General features: G+C 36.5%; 1 protein-coding gene across 1 annotated transcript in view; it reads right to left on the reverse strand.

Annotated features, from left to right (window-relative positions):
* The window catches only part of LOC128641079 (FRAS1-related extracellular matrix protein 1-like), a 393612-nt gene that overhangs the window by 163928 nt on the left and 216838 nt on the right, over positions 1 to 12846 (reverse strand). The window contains exons 22-23 of the mRNA XM_053693633.1: positions 10318 to 10459; positions 2639 to 2834 (exon numbers count right to left, since the gene is read on the reverse strand). Coding sequence (XP_053549608.1) covers positions 2639 to 2834; positions 10318 to 10459 — 338 coding nt within the window. The remainder of the gene's footprint in view (positions 1 to 2638; positions 2835 to 10317; positions 10460 to 12846) is intronic.

Here is a 12846-nt window from a genome sequence, read left to right on the forward strand (position 1 = left end):
GAAGCCATCGTTTGAAGAGGATGCTCCGCGTCGGATGTCTTGAAGATGGACCCGCTCCGCGCCTTTTCAGGGCAATGGGGAGCTTAGGTTTTTTAGTTAGTATTTTATTTGGGGGGTTGGTTGTGTGGGTGGTGGGTTTTACTGTTGTGGGTATTTGTATTTTTTTTTTACAGGAAAAAGAACTGATTTCTTTGGGGCAATGCCCCGCAAAAGGCCCTTTTAAGGGCTATTGGTAGTTTAGTTTAGGCTAGGGTTTTTTTTTTATTTTGGGTGGGCTTTTTTATTTTGATAGGGCTATTAGATTAGGTGTAATTAGTTTAAAGATCTGTAATTTGTTTTTTATTTTCTGTAATTTAGTGGGTTTTTTTGTGTTTTAGCTCATTTAATTTAATTTATTTCATTGTATTTAATGTAGGGAATTTATTTAATTATAGTGTAGTGTTAGGTGTTATTGTAACTTAGGTTAGGTTTTATTTTACAGGTCAATTTGTATTTATTTTAGCTAGGTAGTTATTAAATAGTTAATAACTATTTAGTAACTATTCTACCTAGTTAAAATAAATACAAACTTGCCTGTAAAATAAAAATAAACCCTAAGCTAGCTACAATGTAACTATTAGTTATATTGTAGCTAACTTAGGGTTTATTTTATAGGTAATAATGTAGTAATTTATTTAGATTTATTTAAATTATATTTAAGTTAGGGGGTGTTAGGGCTAGGGTTAAACTTAGGTTTAGGGGTTAATAAATTTAATATAGTGGCAGCGACGTTTAATAAATATAATGTAGGTGTCGGCGATGTTGGAGGCAGCAGATTAGGGGTTAATAAGTATAATGTAGGTGGCGGCGGTGTCCGGAGCGGCAGATTAGGGGTTAATAAGTATAATGCAGGTGTCTGCAATGTCGGGGGTGGCAGATTAGGAGTTAATGAGTGTAAGATTATGGGTGTTTAGACTCGGGGTTCATGTTAGGGTGTTAGGTGTAAACATAAAATGTTTTTCCCCACAGGAATCAATGGGGCTGCGTTACTGAGATTTACACTGCTTTTTGGCAGGTGTTAGACTTTTTCTCAGCCGGCTCTCCCCATTGATGTCTACGGGGAAATTGTGCACAAGTACGTACGACCAGCTCACCGCTGACTTAAGCAGCGCTGGTATTGGAGTGCGGTGTGGAGCACAATTTTGCTCTACGCTCACTTCTTGTCTTTTAATGCTGGGTTTATAAAAAACTGTAATACCAGCGCTGCAGGTAAGTGAGCGGTGAGAAAAAACTGCTCGTTAGCATCACACAGCACCTAACGCAAAACTCGTAATCTGGCCAATATTTTTTTACTAAATTTACTGTTAAAGGGACATAAAAAATAATAATGAATTGAATCAACACTATCGTTTGGAAAAAAAAAAGGAATATAATTTACCACATAGTTTTAAACTCAAGCTGTACTTTCATCTAAATTTAGAATAGATACGTAGAAACTTTAATATAAATGGCTAAGATAGATACAGATACGATTCCAAATGAAAAGCTCATAAACATATTTTTACCACATTTTCTGTTAAAGAGACATAAAAATAATAATCTTAAATTGAATTTACTGTATAGTTAGGGTACAAAACTTTTTTACAAATGTTCTAACACTTGTAAACAGTATGTGACACACCATGGGGCATATTTCTGATTGTGCTAGCGGACATGATACGATATAGCGGATCATGCCCGCTGCACATCGATAAATGCCGACAGTACGCTCTCGGCATTTATCATTCACAAGAACTGCTGGTGCAATACCGCCCCCTGCGAATTCACAGCCAATCCACCACTAGCAGGGGGTGTCAATCAACCCAATCGTATTTGATCTGGATTGATTTCTGGCGATTTCTGTCCGCGGCCTCAGAGCAAGTGGACAGGTTAGAGCAGCGGTCTTTAGCCGGAAACACGGGACATCAAGAAATATGCCCCCATGTATACAGCAATACACAATCCCACCTAAATGCCAGTGGTGACTCAAAGGAGATTTTAAAGATATATAATGTGATTATTTTTTTTTTTTTGTAACTGGAATATAATTTAGCACAAAGTATAAAAAGTGTTTCCTTTATCTAAATTTAGAATAGGCAAGTAAAAACTTTAATAGAAATGGTTAACGTAGATGCAGATTCTATCCCAACTGAAAATGCATATTTTTTTACCAAATGTTCTCTTAAAGAGACATAAAAAAAGGAATCAAATGAAATCTCCTATATGGTTTGGGTACAAAAAATAAATAAAATGCTGTAATGTTTGTGAGCTGTATGAAACTGGCCATGGATAAAGTACACGTGCACAATTACCCACCCAAATGCTAGTGATGATGCCATAATAGAAGCTAATGTGATCTGTTTTTTTAATAGAATATAATTTACCATATAGTTTTAAACTTAAACCTTACATTTATCTAAATTAAAAAGATATAAAGAAACTTTAATAGAAATAGTTAACATAGATGCAGATTTTGTTGACTGATTTTTCTGCTAAAGAGACATAAAAATAATCTTAAAATGAATCTACAAAGTGGTTTAGGTGCAAACAAATAAATAAATGCTGTATGTTTTTAAAACTGGAATATAATTTGCCACATCATTTTAAACTCAAGCCTTACCTTTATCTAAATTTAGAATAGATATGTAGAAGCTTTCCGGTGGGGAGCTGTGTTCTCCATCTGTGATATAAAATCGAAAATTGTCATGTCCTTTAGATCCAAGAATAATGGTATGAAAGTACCAGATATCGTTCATATCAATGTCTTCTTGGGTGAAATTCATGCCAGGATGGAGTGTTACCCAGACATTACCAACCTAAAAATAAAACAGAAATAATGAATTTAACTTGCATTTTTATTTTTGTGAATGCAGAGTGGTTGAGAACATGTTATATTTTCATTTTGTTTTGTTTAATTCAGTTTGTTTTATGATATAGGGGAAATTCTCATGGTAAAATATAACTATTTGGGTATTGGGTGTGGTTATAGAAAGGAAGGGAGTGTGACTGTGTACATGGATACATTACTGGGAGCTAGCTAGTTATTGGTGGCTGCACATATATGCCTCTTGTCATTGGCTCAACCGATATGTTCAGCTAACTCACAGTAGTGTATTGCTGAACCTACCTAGGTTTACTCTTCAAAAAAGGATACCAAGAGAAATAAGGTAATATAATAATAATAATAATAATAATAATAATAATAATAGCAGGCTCTATCTGAATCATAAACGTTTTATTTTGACTTTACTATGCATTTAAAGTGATGGTAAAGTCATCTGTTGTGCAGTACATAATCCTTTTTCTTTTACCTTAACTAGCACATCGATGTGCTTATATAAATAAAAATCAATTTATTCACTCTGTAATGATGATTTTATTTCCCCTCCGTAGAGTTTTTTAAACAGCCTCTCTATAATTTTTTCACCGGTGCAGCTTTGATTGACAACGCTTTTAGCCAATCATCAGCTCACCATGCGCCCTATGTAAAATATGAACCGCACGCTCCCGGCATCTACACTAACTCTTTGCTACTTACTGCGCATGCGCACTTCTTACGCTAACTGCGCATTGCTATCTGAGAATACTCAGCTCCTGGTTTTAGCCGATGTAAGTAAACAGTAAATCATTCCTTTCGTAATGATTCACTGTTTGCTTTCATTTCTCTCATCAGCCAGATATTTTTCGATGTCTATATGTTTCAATGTTTGCTTTAATTTCTACCATCAATAATTTCTCTCTTCATATATAAAATAATTGTAAGTATTTTTTGGGCAAAAAGGATTATGTACTGCACAACAGATGACTTTACCATCACTTTAAGCGTGTGCCCTCTGCTTTGTGTACCAGCATATTAGTGAGGGAATTAACACACACACATCATTTAATGTTGTTTAGTGTGCAAGCTACATACAGTTGTGCTCATAAGTTTACATACCCTGGCAGAATTTCTGATTTCTTGGCCATTTTTCAGAGAATATGAATGATAAAACAAAATCTTTTCTTTCACTCATGGTTAGTGTTTGGCTGAAGCCATTTATTATTAATCAACTGTGTTTACTCTTTTTAAATCATAATGACAACAAAAACTACCAAAATGACCCTGATCAAAAGTTTACATACCCTGGTGATTTTGGCCTGATAACATGCACACAAGTTGACACAAAGGGGTTTGAATGGCTATTAAAGGTAACCATCCTCACCTGTGATCTGTTTGCTTGTAATTAGTGTGTGTGTATAGAAGGTCAATGAGTTTCTGGACTCCTGACAGACCCTTGCATCGTTCATTCAGTGCTGCACTAACAATTCTGGATTCTGAGTCATGGGGAAAGCAAACAAATTGTCAAAGGATCTGCTGGAAGAGGTAGTTGAACTGTATAAAACAGGAAAGGGGGGGCGGAGCCAACTCGGAAACAGAATGGACGCACTTTTCCAGAGCTCCTGATAACTCTTCTCTTTTTATATTAAAAATTGTCATCCGGCTGACTGAATAATGCTATAAAAGTGAGACTGAACTCTACTGAGACTGCCCTGTCTATCGATGTAATCTATACTTCAAGCTACTGAGACAGTGGAGCTACATACTTTGATCGTGGCCTGGTCGGTATAGAAGCTATTGTGTAGTGGCCATCTTGCCTATATTACCCTCGTGGCACATTGTAGCCCGGACTGTTACTGCCTATTCGTATATGGATTGTCAGCATCCTGACAAACTACTCTTAGCCATGGAGGATCTATGTAACACTGTGCATATTGTGTTTGGGGAGCTGAAGAGAGAAATTATCCAGATACTTGACAACTATACCCACTTTCAGCTTCCTGCTAATGAGAAACAAGCAAAGTCAGAAAGGGAACTCAATTATAGCACCGAAAGCTGTGAGATACAGAGTCGACAGACGATGCAGCGATCTGTCTCACCATCGGCAGAGGATACATCTGTGGCGCAAAAGGTGCTAGGCGGGGAGCGAGGACCACAAAGAACTTTTATGTTTTTACCTCCGCCAGATGGCGATGAGCATTCCGGCGCTGGAGGTCCCGCGTTTGTGGGGCTGAGAGACACCGGGCTCGGATTCAGGATGAAAGTCGGCAGAGGAGTGAGAGATAAAGATTTGGGCAGTGACATACTTACAGAGACTGGTTCGGCCCTGAAAGTTGTGCTGGACATGCTTGGAGGTCGTATCCGGGAGTTTGACCGGCTATGCAGCTTGGCAGTGGAACGAAGGCGCTATACTTGTGTATGCAAACGTCAAGCCCCTGAGAAAGTTGTTTGGACTATACAGACTGTTGGGATAGGATAATGGCCATAACTGAAGGACTGTATGTCTGGCTGGGTTCTTCACCAGACGGTACAGATTTGTCTCCTATAGTTTTAAAATATGTTTTCTGCATTTGTGTTAGTTATTACTATGTCCTTAGAACACACATATGTTATTATGCTCAGTCTCACATATTAGAATTTGTATGCTGCCTCACATGTTTTTGTTTGCATAAGTAAGAACTGCTAGAGTGTTTTTCATCTGCAGTTTAGTTCTTTTGGTTGGAAACACACACATATGCTGGTTCTATATATTTCTTATACATTATTTGCTGTTTTATCTTGGAACAAATTTAGAGGCCAAGTGCTGCTTATGCCCATGTTTGTGGAGCTGGAGTTGCTTAACTGGGATATTTGATATAATATTCATCAGACGTGCTCTGAGATTGATTCTTATACATCTAAAAACCTATACTTACAGAGGTAACTACTCCTCCTACTATATAAGAGCTTAGGGTAGATGTTGCCTGCGGCCGGGGCAACATAACATATAATTTAGGAGGAAGGTTGTGTACTAGATGTCTTTCATGATTCAGGGAGCTTGATCCCTGAAAAAGGCTGGTAATAATCTTTTTGCTATATTTGTATATTTTTCATAGTTAAGTATATTTGGAGCATAGCCTGAGCTGAACATGAATAAGAGCTCCTTGACCAGCCACTCTGTTTTAGACTAGTTTTAATGTTATAATTATATTGAACATTAACAACCTGCAGACATAGCTCATCATAGTCGTATGGGGTAACCCACCAACCTATATTAGTATTATGCGTCAGGACGTGGTAGAACATTGCAGACAGGCGCTTTTATATACTTGAACATTACCTGGAAGGGGTAATTTCATCTTTTACACGTCACGTGTGATTTATCTTAGGACTATATATTCAGGACATAATTAGGTAACATATAAAGCTACAAGTGTTTGTTATGGAGTCCATACCCTAACAATTTCATTTGACTAACCTTGCTCCACAAGTAGTTTGGCTCCGTATTCCCCCCTAAGAGTTCTCCCTTAGTTTGTTTACTAATGTAAACTTAGGAACGCAGATTCCATAGAACTTTCCCTTTTTTTTATTATACATTTGACTCAATACAGCGGCCCATATCATTTCCCTCCCTATTAAAGAAAAAATGAGGAAGATATAAGTTGAGAGTGACAGTAAGATATAATTTTGGTCTAGATTTAGCAGGTGTCAACAAAGATATATTGCATAATATTGCTTTCTATATGTTTGAAATTATACTTTAGGTAAATAGATTTAGGTGACACTACATTTTATATACTCATAAGTCTTAAATGATATGTACTGGCATAAAAGAACTGTTCTGAAAGTAACTTGCTTATATTGTACTGTATACTGTGATGTTTATTTTGAATTTCCTCAATAAAAAAATAAAAAATAAAAAAAAAACAGGAAATCAGCAGTGTTCAAACTATAATAAAGAAGTGGAAAATGAGGGGTTCTGATGAAACCAAACCACGGTCAGGTAGACCAACTAAAATTTCAGCCACAATTGCCAGGAAAATTGTTTGGGATGCAAAGACAAACCCACAAATAACTTCAGATGAAATACGGGAGATTTGGTGTGGCTGTTTCAAGATGCACAATAAGGAGGCACTTGAAGAAAGATGGGCTGCATGGTCGAGTCGCCAGAAGAAAGCCATTACTACGCAAATGCCACAAAGTATTCCGCTTACAATACGCCAAACAGCACAGAGACAATCCTCAAACCTTCTGGCACAAAGTCATTTGGAGTGATGAGACCAAAATTGAGCTTTTTGGCCACAACCATAAACGCTACATTTGAAGAGGAGTCAACAAGGTCTATGATGAAAGGTACACGATTCCTACATTGAAACACGGAGGTGGATCACTGATGTTTTGGGGATGTGTGAGCTACAAAGGCATAGGAAATTTGGTCAGAAATGATGGCAAGATGAATGCAGTATGTTATCAAACAGAACACCTCATTTTCCACTTCTTGATTAGAGTTTGAACACTGCTGATTTGCATTCTCAATTCCTTGGATATCTTTGTATATCCCTTTCCTGTTTTATACAGTTCAACTACCTTTTCCCGCAGATCCTTTGACAATTCTTTTGCTTTCCCCATGACTAATCCAGAAACATCAGTGCAGCACTGGATGAAAGATGCAAGGGTCTGTCAGGAGTCCAGAAACTCATTGACCTTTTATACACACACACTAATTACAAGCAAACAGATCACAGGTGAGGATGGTTACCTTTAATAGCCATTCAAAACCCTTTGTTTCAACTTGTGTGCATGTTATCAGGCCAAAATCACCAGGGTATGTAAACTTTTGATCAGGGTCATTTGGGTAGTTTCTGTTGTCATTATGATTTAAAAAGAGTAAACACAGTTAATTGATAATAAATGGCTTCAGCCAAACACTAACCATGAGTGAAATAAAAGTTTTTGTGTTATCATTCATATTCTCTGAAAAATGGCCAAGAAATCATAAATTCTGCCAGGGTATGTAAACTTATGAGCACAACTGTATAAGTTACCCTTATGAGTGATATAGGCAGTGTGAAACATGTATAGTGCATTTCTATTGTTAGACACCACATGACTAGGTATGTCACATGTGATGTCAGCACTCCCTACTGCGCATGAGTGCATACTCACAAGTGCGTACTGCCAAAGCAAGGGGATGAATAGAACTTTGGTGTTACTCTGGTGAGGAGTGTGTGTGTGAAACACTAGAAAAGCTAAACTCAAGGGGTTAATGGGACATTAAAACTGCTTTACAGGTGATCTCATTATATACTATATTTTTGCAAACTCTATTAATTCCCTGCTGTTTTATGACCCTTTAATATACATTATAATCAGGGAATGTGAAATCATAACTATATAGGATTTAAAAAGACATAAATACCAAATTTCTTCTTTAAAAGGAACACTAAATTTAAAATTACATTTTCACGACTCATACAGGCTATACAAATACCAATGTATTTCTAACAAATTTGTTTTGTTCTCTTGGTATCCTTTGTTAAAAAGAATAGATATTCTCAGCAGCAGAACTACACTATTGGGAGCTAGCTGTTGATTGGTGGCTGTATATATAGACATTTTGTCATTGGCTCACCTGACGTGCTCAGCTTGCTCAAAGTAGTGAATTGCTGCTCTTTCAACAAAGGATACCAAAAGACTGAAGCTAAATCCCTTTAAAGTAATTTGAATTTGAATACCTAACCTCAACTGAAATAGTAAGTTAGATTTTTCACAGAGTTCTAAAAACCACTGGTACAAGTGAGTTACATTGTTACTGGCGCAAGTAAGTTACATTGTTACTGGTACAAGTGAGTTACATTGTTACTGGTACAAGTGATGAGTTACATTGTTACTGGTACAAGTGAGTTACATTGTTACTGGTACAAGTGAGTTACATTGTTACTGGTACAAGTGAGTTACATTGTTACTGGTGCAAGTGAGTTACATTGTTACTGATACAAGTGAGTTACATTGTAACTGGTACAAGTGAGTTACATTGTTACTGGTACAAGTGAGTTACATTGTTACTGGTAGAAGTGAGTAACATTGTTACTGGTGCAAGTGAGTTACATTGTTACTGGTGCAAGTGAGTTACATTGTTACTGGTACAAGTGAGTTACATTGTTACTGGTACAAGTGAGTTACATTGTTACTGGTACAAGTGAGTTACATTGTTACTGGTGCAAGTGAGTTACATTGTTACTGGTACAAGTGAGTTACATTGTTACCGGTACAAGTGAGTTACATTGTTACTGGTGGAAGTGAGTTACATTGTTACTGGTACGAGTGAGTTACATTGTTACTGGTACAAGTGAGTTACATTGTTACTGGTGGAAGTGAGTTCCATTGTTACTGGTATGAGTGAGTTACATTGTTACTGGTACAAGTGAGTTACATTGTTAAGGTGGAAGTGATTTACATTGTTACGGATACTCTACATAAACTGAATAGGAGGTGAAAATGTTGATGGTGTTTGCCAAGGACAGCTAAAGTATCATTGCTGGCACATATCATGTTTTCCATTTACAGAAGCTTTCCTGAGTTTTCTGCTAATTTACAGCAATTGTCATCAGAAAATGTTTGATTCACGTTAAAGACTTGTTTTTATGTTTTTATTCATCCTAGTAACCAATATAACACATTCTAACATTCATTAGCTACATTTCTTTATTCACAATGACTCCAAAAATACGACATACAATACTGCTTTCTGCAATTTTGTTCTCCCTTTTGTAAATGATGTGAAACTCATTATATACTTTACAATGCTGTGCACAAAAAGTATTATTTTTGTTAGATTTTAGGGTGATATAATGCTGTTAACAGACGTGTTACTTAAACATTTTGACTTTTAGTGGTTTCTAGTGACATAGAATACCAGATATTTTTGTACTGCTTTCTTGCAACTGCTCTTTGATTTAGGGAACCCTAAGGAATATATAAAAATCTGTGGGAAAAAGAGGACCATTGGACAAATTTCAAGGTTAATTTCTGTATTTTAGATAATTATAATCCAGGATAGTTCTGCTTTTATAGGCTCTCAGGCTTTGTTCATTCTATTCTAAAAGATTAATGGGTGACACTAGATAGAGGGACCTATAAAATGCGTAGAAAATCTTTCACAATTCTATAAATTTTAGACAGCTGTCTAACTTAGGGCTATGAAAACACTTACAATACAACATTGTCTTTGTCCTTCAGATCTTTTATAAAATTAAATGGAGCGATTGCAATTAAAAAAAAATTCTCATACGTTTGAAGTTGTATTGAGTTAAAATGAGATAATTATTATCTAAATCTATTAAAATCTGATTTGCAACATAATAAACCAAAGAATTATTGTTTCTTTTGTTTTGGCTACAAAAAAATAAATGAAAGCAACCATTTAAAAAAATCACATGCTACTGTTTGTAGCTAAAAGCCATTTAACATCAGATAAATTATTTTTTTTATCATTTTCAGACCTTTTGTTTGAGTTCTCCAAATGTTGGTCCATTATTTATTATGTAATAAATAGATTTCCTTGAAGAATCTTTATCTCCTGCTTCTAATACCACACTTGATATTATTTTATTTTCTGCCACTTCAACATCTAAGCCAGTATTCCTGGAACACAAAAAAATAGCATAGAAATTTTAACAAAAACAAAAATAATTGAATACTTTGTAATACGTTTTCTTTGATATGAAACAAAGAATTACGTCTCTGACTGTAAATATGTATTAACTATTGCTCCTTGCTCTAAAACAAGAAAAACAAGGCACACTAAAGCACCATACAGCGGAATGCAGATGTGAGTGTTTTATTGGAGCCAATCATATTCTGCCGCAGACAACTTTTGGAATCCTAGGGGTAGATTTACCAATGTCTGTTTGACATGATACTCTGTAGCGTATCATGTCCGACAGACAGCGCTGAATGCCGACAGCATACGCTGTCAGCATTTATCATTGCACAAGCAGTTCACCAGAACTGCTTGTGCAATGCCGCCTCCTGCAGATGCCGCTAGCAGGAGGTGTCAATCAGCCTGATCGTATAGGATCGGGTGGATTGAAGACCGCAGCCTCAGAGGCAGCGGACAAGTTATGGAGCAGCGGTCTTTAGACCGCTGCTTCATAACTGCTGTTTCCGGCGAGTCTGAAGGCTCGCGCAGAAACAAGGGGAACAAGGGCCATTCAACCCTTTTTAAATCTACCCCCTAGACTAAATATATGTATTACATTTAAATAAAATAGTGTACTCAAAATGCAGTAATATTACATTCTATATCAAATAAAATAAAAAATTAAGGGCTAGATTACAAGTAGAGGGCTAAATTATCACGCTCCCGCAAACTGGCAAATTTCCCTGTTTGTGGGAGCGCGATAATAACCAGCCATTACAAGAGGCTTATTTAATAAAACAAAAACTGTACTTGTAGGGTGTTAGAAAAAATACAGCACCAAAACGTACCTTTACAGTGAAGTCTATGGGAACTTTGCGTTCCCATAGACGGCAATGTAAAAATATATGTATATGATTATATACTGTACATATATATTTATGTGTTAATGCGAATGCAAACGCACATTACCATTGCGATTAACTTGTAATAATAATAATCACCAAGATTACAAGTTGTGCACTAAAGTCGGTGCATAAGTAACACTTAATATTTAGCGGTACGGTACCACAATTCCTTAGCGCTGCCATTGAAAGTTACAGAAAAACCTTCTTTTGTTGTGCGATATGGTACGATAAGCTCCATATCACACAAAAGCCAAGGCCTGACTTGACGTGCTCGTACACGTTTTCCCATAGATATCAATGGAGAGAAAGTGTTAGAAAAAACTAACACCTGCTATTGCGGAATTGCGATCGCTATAACGCAATCCCCACTTATATCTATGGGGACAAGAAGGTTATGTAAAAACCTAACACCCTAACATAAATCCCTTGTCTAAATACCCCTAATCTGCCGCCACCCGACATTACCGACACTAATTAAAATTATTAACCCCTAATCCGCCGCACACCCACACCGTTAACACCTAAATAAAACTATTAACCCCTAAATCGCTGCCCTCCAGCCTCCACATCGCAAATACTAAACTAAACTAAACCTATTAACCCCTAAACCGCTGCCCCCCAACATCACAACACACTAAATTAAACTATTAACCCCTAAACCTTACACCCCCTAACATTAAATTAAAGTTACAACATAACTACCTTAAAATAAAAAACAAAAATCCTGTGAAATAAATAAAAACTAAGCTTAAACTATAAATAAACCTAATAACTATTTTAAAAAAACTAATATAAACGAAAAATAAAAAACCTAAGTTACAAAACATTACAACAAAAATCCCCACTAAAATTACGAAAAATTAAAAAAAAATCTGATTACAAAAATAATAAACTAAATTATCCAAAAAAATGCATATTAAACCTAATCTAATACACCTATAAAAACAAAAAAGCCACCCCAAAATAAAAACACCCCCTAATCTAATAATAAACTACCAATAGCACTTTAAAGGGCCTTTTGTAGGGCATTGCCCTGAAGCAATCAGCTCTTTTACATAAAAAAATTACCCCCTAACAGTAAAACCCCCCACCCAACCAACCCCCCAAAATAAAAAAGCTAACTATAAAAAAACCTAAGCTACCCATTGCTCCTAAAAAAACAAACAAAAAAAACTAACACTAAACCCAAAAAATGTACTCACCGTTCCTGAAGTCCGGAGATGAAGGTCTTCATCAATCGCAGGGCCATCTTCTATCTTCTTCCCGGAGGTGCGGAGCGGTCTTCCCTGATGCGCGGATCCAGAGTGGTGGTCCTCAGCGGCGTGGAGGCTCCTCTTCGTGCAATCTCTGCTACGCACTGAAGATTAAATGCAAGGTACCCCTTTTGTATTTGTGGTACCTTGCATTCTTATTGGCTGAAATATTCAAATCAGCCAATAGGATGAGAGCTGCTTAAATCCTATTGTATTCTGCGCATCAGGAAA

The sequence above is a fragment of the Bombina bombina genome, chromosome 10, assembly GCF_027579735.1.
Source record: "Bombina bombina isolate aBomBom1 chromosome 10, aBomBom1.pri, whole genome shotgun sequence".
Taxonomy (NCBI): domain Eukaryota; kingdom Metazoa; phylum Chordata; class Amphibia; order Anura; family Bombinatoridae; genus Bombina; species Bombina bombina.